This window comes from Sceloporus occidentalis, unplaced genomic scaffold, assembly GCF_023333645.1.
Source record: "Sceloporus occidentalis isolate IW3139 unplaced genomic scaffold, rSceOcc1.0.p SCAF_5, whole genome shotgun sequence".
Classification (NCBI taxonomy): domain Eukaryota; kingdom Metazoa; phylum Chordata; class Lepidosauria; order Squamata; family Phrynosomatidae; genus Sceloporus; species Sceloporus occidentalis.
In genome coordinates this window covers 186,389,602-186,398,545 of record NW_028316985.1, presented here as the reverse complement: position 1 = coordinate 186,398,545, position 8,944 = coordinate 186,389,602, and the positions used below count along the sequence as shown (strand labels likewise).

The window sequence follows — 8,944 nt, the reverse complement described above, 5'->3', positions numbered from 1 at the left end:
TGTATTTATAGATATATGGCATAACAAATCTATCTCTAAACAATGCCATATACTTCTGACTATCTATCTATCTATCTATCTATTGGTATATGGCATATAAAATCTATCTAAAATATCATCTATCTATCTATCTATCTGTCTGTCTGTCTATCGTTATATGGCATACAAATTGCATTTATGTCTAAACAATACCTTATATCTCTATCTATCTATCTACAGATACACACACACACACACACACACACATATACAAATATATAGCTGCTTGGATTCCCAGTGATTGGGTGGCATATAAGTAAATCCTATTAGTATTATTTTTATTATTGTATAAAATCTATCTCTAATACCATATCTCATTATCTATCTGTCTGTAGACATGTGATATGCAAGATCTACCTTTAACTAATCCCATATACCTCTATCTATCTATCTATCTATCTATCTATCTATCTATCTATCAATCAGTCTAGGCTTATGGCATATACAACCTATTCATAATACACCCCTCTCTCTGTGTGTCTTTCTGGGATCCTGCCCTGAAGGCTGCTGCTGCTGCTGCCCCAAATAATAGCAGTCCTGCTGTGCCCTTCTTCCCTTCCCTTCCGCTGGCGTCCGTTGGGTGGCGCTGTTGCTGCTGCTGCTGCTGCTGCTGCTGCTTGGCGGAGTCGTCTGTTGTTTTTCGAATGCGAATGGAAGAGGAGGCGAGAGGAGGGAGGGAGGGCCCCAGCAGCAGCAGCAGCAGGCAGCCCCCGCCTCCCGCTACAAAAGCCTCCATCCTTCCTCCTCTCTCTCTGCTGCAGTCCCCCTTTCCTCCTCTCCCCCATCCTCAGGGTCCTTCTTTCCCCGCCTTGGCCTTTGCAGCGAGCCTTGCCTTTGGAGGAGTGCATGCTCTGGCTGCTTTGCCAAAGCCTCAGGGGTCGGGAAGGCAGTGGCTGCAGATGGAGGCGGAGGGCTCCCCGAAGATGGAGGCGGAGGACCCCGGGAGGAGGATAAGGAAGAAGGGGCCCCCCGCCCGGCCCCCGGGCCTCCCCTTGCCGGCGCTGCAGCTCCTCCGCCCCGGCGCCCGGCCGCTGGCCCTGGCGGAGGCCGGGGCGCTGCTCTCGCCGGTCACCCACCTGGCCCTCCACATGGACAAGCTGGGCGGCCTCGGCAGGTAAGCCAGGAAGGCAGAGGAGCTGCAGGCCTTGCAGAAAGGGAGCTAACTGGCTGCAAAGAGGCAGAAGGGTTATTAAGAAGGGGCCTTAGGAGCCGGGAAATGGAGGAGGAGGAGGAGGCCTATGGGGCCAGAGGGGCTTGCACGAGTCTCGGGACCTGGGCCCTTGGAGTCAATCCCAGAGGCTCAATGGGTCTAGGCCCAGGTGGGATGGATGGAGCCATCCGCTCCATGGCTGCAGGGAGGATGATGATGATGATGATGCCTCTGGTCTAGGCCTAAGCAAGTCCCTGGGATCCAATGGGTCTACTCTAGGAGGGTCCCCAATGGAGTAGGCCTGTTACACCCAAGTAAGGCCCAGCGAAGCAGCAGGTCTACTCGAACACGTACCTACTAATACTCTGGGAGGAATCCCAGCTAGAGCGTTGATCATTGCTGTTGCTGTTATCAATCCCCTTTGCCTCCCAAACTGGAACTGAAAGGGCTTAGGAAAAGCATGCAAAAGCGGAGGAGGCTGGAATGGAAGCGCTTAAACACTGCAAAGAGGAGGAGGAGGCTGCTTGCACCCGTGTAAATCCCAGCCATGTCAGGGGTCTACTCGACTGGATACCTAATACTTTGGGAAGGAGCCCCAGCTGCATAGTTGTTATTATTATTATTATTATTATTATTATTATCCTCATCCTTTTCCCCCAAAAGAGGAACTCGAAGTTGGATTATTATTATTATTTATCCTTATTGTGGTGCCTCCAAATCAAAACTCAAAAGTTGCAACTATTGTTACTAATGATTGTATCCCCTTCCTCTCCCCCCCCCCCCCAGAAAACTAAAAGAATTGTAACTTGACAGATTTCAGGGAAAGCCATACAAAAGTGGACCTGAAACTAGAATGAAACTGTTAGAGTATCAAAGGGAAAAGGAACAAAGGCAATTACTGATAACTCATTAAAAACACTACAAACAGGGGAGCCTACCTGTTACACCCCCGTAGAGCCCAGCCTTGCAATGGGTCTCCTCTAGTTGGGAAAGCGACCCCAAGAGGAAGATGTTTGCAAGTAACAGGGGCTCCCTGGGGTTTTGCAGCTGGGCTCCTGGGAAGTTGCTTTTTGCAGAGTGGATGGAGGAGTTGCAAAAGTAACGGAGTTGGGATTCGTTTTTTGCATGGTCCTGGGGTGCCTAGTTTGCAAAAGAAGCCCCAGGTGGTGTTTTTTTCTGGGAGGGGGGGAGAAGGGTGTTTGCAAAAGTGGGACCGCGTGGCCAGGCCCCAAGGTGAACAAAGGAAAGGTTTGGTTGCTCTGGGTGTGCCTTTTTTTCTTTGCATTCCGGAGTGAATCCGGATTCCAGGCCGCTGGGCCTTTGCATCCCAGCCACATGGCTCTGCAGAGTGCATCCGGCTTCCAGGCTCTGCCATGTGGCTGGGATGCAAAGGCCCAGTGGCCTGGAATCCGGATTCAGTCTGCAGCAAGAGTAGCCTTGCCACCTCCTTCCCTCCGACCTTCTTGCAAATCTTTCAAACCTGGGTGCATTTACACCAGGGCTCCCCAACTGTGCTCTTTAAGGGATTTTGGACTTCAGCTCCCAGAATCCCAGACTGTTGGCCAATACTGAGGCTTGTGGGAGCTGAAGTCCAAAATCTCTTACAAGGCACAGTTTGGGAACCACTGATCTACACTGTAGAGATAATGCATCTTGGTCATAGGTGCATGCTTCGCAAGAGAAGGCTAAAATAGTCATTGCAAAACTATACCTCCCTGGATTGCAAAGGGTGAAGCCCTTGAAGTAGTGTCAGGCTGCATTTTTTCTACATTGGAGAAGGTCTTCAGTCCTTTCTACCAAAGCTGAGGTGTCACAAAACCATCAGCCCTAGGATTATTCTGTGGGATGGAGCCATGGCAGTTAAAGTGGTGTCAAACTGCATTATTTCTACAATGTAGATGCACCCTTGGGTCTCTACATGCAAAGCCTGAGGGAATCTCTGCAGCGCTCTCTGCATCCCTGTGCCTTTACTTAAAAACCAAACAAGCGTATGTTTTCAGCCCTTATGTTGCAGACCCAAGATACACAGCAGATAACTTATTGCGTAGTATTGCCCTTACTGGTTGCTCCAATGATTCTTTCTCTTGTCCCCCATTCCTTACAACATTTAATTTTGAAGCTCTGGAGAAAACAACTGTCTTGGATCTTGGCCAGGTCACACTCTCTCAGCCTTGGAGGATAGCAGTGGCAAACCTCTGCACAAACTGTGCCAGGAAAACCCCATGATAGATAGGTTTGCCTTAGGGTCACCGTAAGTTGGAAATGACTTGAAGACACACAGCAACAGCATCTCACAACTGGGGTAGCAAGCTGTGTCCACTGCTCTATGCTGCCTTTCTCCCTCTTCATCCTTTTGGGCCCTCTTCATTCAGGAGTTATAGCACTATTCCTGAATGCAGTTAAAATTTCTCTCTCATGCCTTGCGGGTCAGGATCCAACCCATTTGGCTGGGGATGATGGGTGTTAAAAATTCCCTCCCTCAGAAACCCTGGGACCCTCCAAATATATTAGACAACTTCCTTACTTCTTTCAAATGCATGTTTAAACTTGGCTCCTTTAAGTTTTCGACCTATTTGTAGAGGATATATTTTATGCTGGACACATATTTTTTGAGTGGGAGGTGGGATGAAACTTTAAATATATACTCCTAAAAAGATGCCCCCAAATTTTCCTAGCTTGGGCTTTTATTCATTGCAAAAATGTTAAAAATCTTTGTCTAACGCATTTGGACGGTCCCATGGTTTCTGAGGGAGGAGATCTTTCCAGACCTGCACTTGAAGCTGCTTCAAGGTGTGTGCGCATTTCCTTTAGACAATGATGGTTTCACTGCCTTGGCTCAGTGCTGGATAATCCTGGGAATTATAGTTTATTGTGGCACCAGAGCTCTCTGACAAAGAAGGTGAAATGTCTGACAAAACTACAGTTCCCAGATTTCCTTGACATTGAGCCAGAACATTTAAACTGGATTCTTTCTGCACTGTGTTTTGGACCTTTGTGTGAGGGCCAGTTTTAGTATTCAGCCTTGGTGGGAGAGACATTGGGCTCTCCTCAGGGATGCATCCAGGTTCTTGGTAGCCCAAGTAAGGGCTTTTCTAGCCCACTGTCCTGGAGGAAAGGCAAGGCAGGAATGCAGGCCTAAAGCATGCATATTTCAGAGCCAGGGGTCCTGGGCCTTGCTTGTCTTTTACTCAGAAGCAACTTGGATCAGGCTGTATTTCAGAGGAAGGCAATTGCAAACAATCTCTTGAGTATTCCTGGCCCAAGAAATCCCTGTGAAATTCATGGGATCCCCAAAAGTCAACTGGGACCTTGAAAGCATGAATGCAAGTTGTATAAATAAAACAATGGCCAACTTGAATTTCTTTGGAGCTCAGACTTGGTGCATGCAATCCTCCCTCTCTTCTCCCTCCCTCCTTTCTTTCTTTGCCATTTTCCTTTTAAAAGTGGTGGAGCTTTGGGGGCCTTTGGGGTTTGTATTTTCTTTCCCTTCCCTTATCTTTGTACTGCCACAGCCCTCTTTGGTCCCATTTGACCTCTCTTTCACAAGGCCTGTTTTGGGCTTGTTTTCCTATGGATGGCGAAAGCATGCAGTGTGTCTGCAATTTGCCGCAAGAGCGTTTCTTGCATGTGGTGAGCGTACAGTGGCCTTTTCTTAGGAAGAAGCGAGGCTTTGTCGAGAAAACCAACTTGTAATTGCTGTGTGTCTGTACCCTGTCCTTGCATTGCAAAAGAGGCTTGTGTTGCCTTTAGGTTTTTAAAAAGAAGGAACCTGGAAGCCTGCCCCCCCCCCCCCGCTCCTTTTTAGCTGTTGTAAGTTGTGCTGGCTTGCTGTAAGGTCCCTTGTAATTTTTAGGGCTGCTCTGTTTTTGGGATGGTTCAGCCTCCCTCCAGCAGCATTTCTGGCTTCTGCAGAACCATTGCCCACAGTTTTCCAACGTGGAGTTGCTCCAGTTCAAAATAACTCCTTTGTTTCAAAGCCTGCCTGTTCTAGATGTGGGATTTCAACAACTATAGGCCAAAAAATGTAGGTCTCCATGTTGGCTTCGGGGTGGGATCCTAGGGTTTCAGACACACATTTCACAGTTATAGCAGTCTGAGACCACTTTAACTATGGCCCCATACAGATAGACCAAAATAAAGCTGCTTTGGGTCACTTTGGAGGTATGCTGTTTAAATGATGCATGCGCCCTAAGAGTTCAGAAGCTGTGCCAAAGCTGCACTCCTGTCCTTAGGACTAGATTGTGGCTTTGGCATGGCTTCCGGCCTCTTAGGACACATACAGCATACCTCCAAAGTGACCCGAAGCAGCTTTGTTTTGGCCTGTCTATATGGGGCCCATGATGCCTCTGACCTGTGGAGATTCTGAGATTTGTAGTTTAGTGGAGGATAGAGAATTTTTAGCCAGAGAGCTCTAGCCTTTCACTAAACAACAAACCCCAGCATGTCCATAGGATGCAGCTGTGGTGGCTAAAAGGAGTACAGAACTGCTAGAAACACATGCAGGAAATATGCCTAAGAAATTGCAGTTTTCAAAATTGCAGGAGGGCTTGGGTTCGACTCCAGCACTTTCCAGAGGGTCAGGAGCAATCCTTGAATTCCCTGCAGTGGGAAGGGGGTTGTCTTTCTGAGTACAAGCTGGGTGGGCTTAGATGGACCCATGCATTGTCCAGCTTTAAAGCATCAGAGCTGTGCTTTTCCAGCTCTGCCACTTCCTTCCCCTCCATCTTAGAGTTATCGGCCCAACTTCCTCCCATGGGTGGAACATTTTTCAGCTGAGCGGAGGGAAAATGTGGGCACCACCTTCCTTTTATCTTGGGTAGGCCTTGGGTAGGCGGCTGAGTCCATCCTGTTCTCAAAGGCACCCTGTTTGAATGCACAGAGTTAATCATTAAGCGCACCTTGGGCTGGCATCTTAGCTGTGTGCCTCCATGGCTCTTCTGCAGGGGATTGGTGGCTCAAGCCCAGTGTCCTGCCAGATGGTTTCTATAACAGGAACTTTTTTTTTTGAGATAACCCGCAGTTTGAGTATTCAGTCATACTGAAATGAAAACATCCGTTTATTTGTTATGGAACTTCCCAGATCCAAAGGAGACAACTGCAAAATGTAACTAGCAAGGAGGGGAATGGCACCAGAATGCCAGTTGTTAGGATGAACTTGACATTTTGAAGCAGTGAGCAACCTTTTTCAGTGTTACACAGCATTCCTTGATAGGTCACTTGGTTCCAAAGGAGCAAGATCATGGGAACAGAGCATAGTTGAAGGTCCTAATCTGAATGTGTGTTTCAGCCTTAGAACGCATCTCCATTACACAGTTATAACAGTTTCGTATCATTCTAATTATCATGTCTCCACTGTGTGCTACCCTGAGTATATGTTTGTTGTATGCCTCTGGGTCTTTTCCAACTTATAGTGACCCAAAGGCAAACCTAGCAGGGGGTTTTCTAGTTAAGAATTGTCCAGCGGGATTTTGCTTTCCTCTGAGGTTGAGAGAGTGTGACTTGCCTAAGGTCACCTGGTAGATTTCCACAGCACAGCAGGGATTTGAACCCTGGTCCCCAAAGTCATAGTCCAGCACTCATACCACTACACCATGCTAAGATGTTATTTACATTGTAAGGTTTGTGGATCTCTCACGTTCCTTTTTTATATGGTTACAGTGATTGTGAAACTCCAAAGCGGAGAAAGAAGATGGGAATGACCTTCAAGACAGAGTGGTCCTCCCAGGATTCAGTGTCCTCAGAGTCTTCCCAAGATTCAGTTTACTCGGAGTCTGCTGATTCAGGTGAGTAGTTGGTCTTCAGGTGGCTCACCCTTGTGTGAGACGTTTTAAAATACAAACATGAACGAAGGATTGTTTATGGGCTTAGCAGAAGATCTTCTGTTGAATTTCTCTGTCCCGTGCCTTCCATGGCAATAAAAGAGAGAGGGACTTCTTGTTACGCGCCTCCAAGTTGAAGTTTCACACTGCTTTAACTACCCTGGCTCAGGGCTAGGAATCCTAGGGATTGTAGTTTATTGTGGCACCAGAGCTCTCTGACAGAGAAGGCTAGGGCAGTTAAAGGAGTCTCAAACTGAATTATTTCGGCTGTGTGTTTTGGACTTTGGTTACCAATTGAAACCCCTTTTGGTGTGTGAATAAGAGACTTTGGGGTTGGCTTCCCTGGGAATCGGTGTCTTCTAGTAGAGGGACAGGGACACTCGATCTGAGCTATGACCATCCCAGCTGAGGTCATTTTCTGAGACATCGCCAGATGTGTGTATAGGAAGACAGACAGGTGTGTGTGTGTATGCATGCATGCATGTTTGCTGCTGTCTAACCAGGCAGGCACAGCATGTTGGAGATAACAGGGCACAGAGTTTTAGTTGAGGACAGGAGGCCCATCTGAGAATATCTGTCTGCTGCATTGTAACTTGTTTTCCTGAAAGGTGGACATTTCTCACTGGTCAGTGCTCATCTTCCTTGCCCTGGTCCCTGCTGGCCTCAGCTCCCATCATCTAGCAGCCATGGTGGCTAGATAGGATAGGAGTTGCACATCTGGCAGGTCAAGGAATGCTAGATTGTGATAAGCAGCAAAAGTACATATCGAATCTAGTTTCCTGAGATGGGGGAGGAAAGAGAGGGCTTTTTCTCTTGATCGGGCAAAGAAACTGGTGGCTTTGTTTTTTCTCCACCTTCTTATCAAGCAAAATAAACCAGGGCTTGGAGAGGTTTCCCATTCTATCAGCAAAGCTTTGATCTCTTAGGACTTGGGTAAAGATGACCAGGTGATAGCATTGCTCCTTGTCTTAAAACCTGACCACACTCTTTCTGAGAAATGCAAAATGCTCACACACATGTGCTGGATAAAGAGTTGTGGGAACTCTGCCCCATATCAGAGGAATGCTTGCCCTGGATGGGTCTTCCTCTGGTTTGAGTTCTTAGGCTATTTTTATATTAGAGTTGATCCAGGGAGCAGGCTGTTCTTCCACAGTCCAGGTACAGTTTGGAAAAACATTTGCCTGTAGCCAGAGGAGGATGGAAAGAGGACAGCGCTTGGGAATGTTTAGCTTAAAGAAAAGGCCAGTAAGGGAGTCAGCATTGCCATGCATAAATTTATGCCTATTCTGGAGGAAGTGGATAGGCAGGAGTTTATTTTTTTCCTTTCACATTATTGTTTTCATTAATGTTATTTATATTGCGCCTTTCCCCCCAAATTGCAATTTAAGGCTGCTTAACAGTTTAGCTGAAACATGCAAAAGACCGCATCAAACTAGAGTTAAACTATGTTATGCACAATATTAAAACAATTTAAAATCTACACCAAAAACCAGTTGGAAAAACAGTTCAATAAAAATACCGTAGCCCTCTTAAAAAGCCCTGTTTAAAAAATCTTCAGTTTTAATTACCTGTCAGAAATAATAAATAAATAAATATGCATTTATATCCCGCCTCTCCCTACCGATCGAGGTGGGTTACAATACCTTTCGATAAAATACACAAATATACAATATACAGATTTAGTAAAAACCAAAGAGAGAGAAAAACAGAAAAGACATTAGCATAGTTTCCTGCTGATGGAAGGACAGCAAAGAGATCGGCCGGATAAGATAAATAAACTGGATGAAATGGATGGATTTAACAATTTTGATTAAGGATTAATCTTTGATTGGGATAACTTTATTGGGTTTTGTTTGTTTGTTTGTTTGTTTGTTTGTTTGTTTGTTTGTTTTTGGGAGAAAAACGATGGAGGACTTCAACATTTTTTAGGTTTCCT

General features: G+C 46.3%; 1 protein-coding gene across 1 annotated transcript in view; it reads left to right on the top strand.

Moving 5' to 3' along the window:
* Positions 1 to 962: 962 nt before the first annotated feature.
* Positions 963 to 8,944, top strand: part of CDC25B (cell division cycle 25B) — a 34,614-nt gene continuing 26,632 nt past the window's right edge. The window contains exons 1-2 of the mRNA XM_089526424.1: positions 963 to 1,153; positions 6,848 to 6,972. Coding sequence (XP_089382550.1) covers positions 963 to 1,153; positions 6,848 to 6,972 — 316 coding nt within the window. The remainder of the gene's footprint in view (positions 1,154 to 6,847; positions 6,973 to 8,944) is intronic.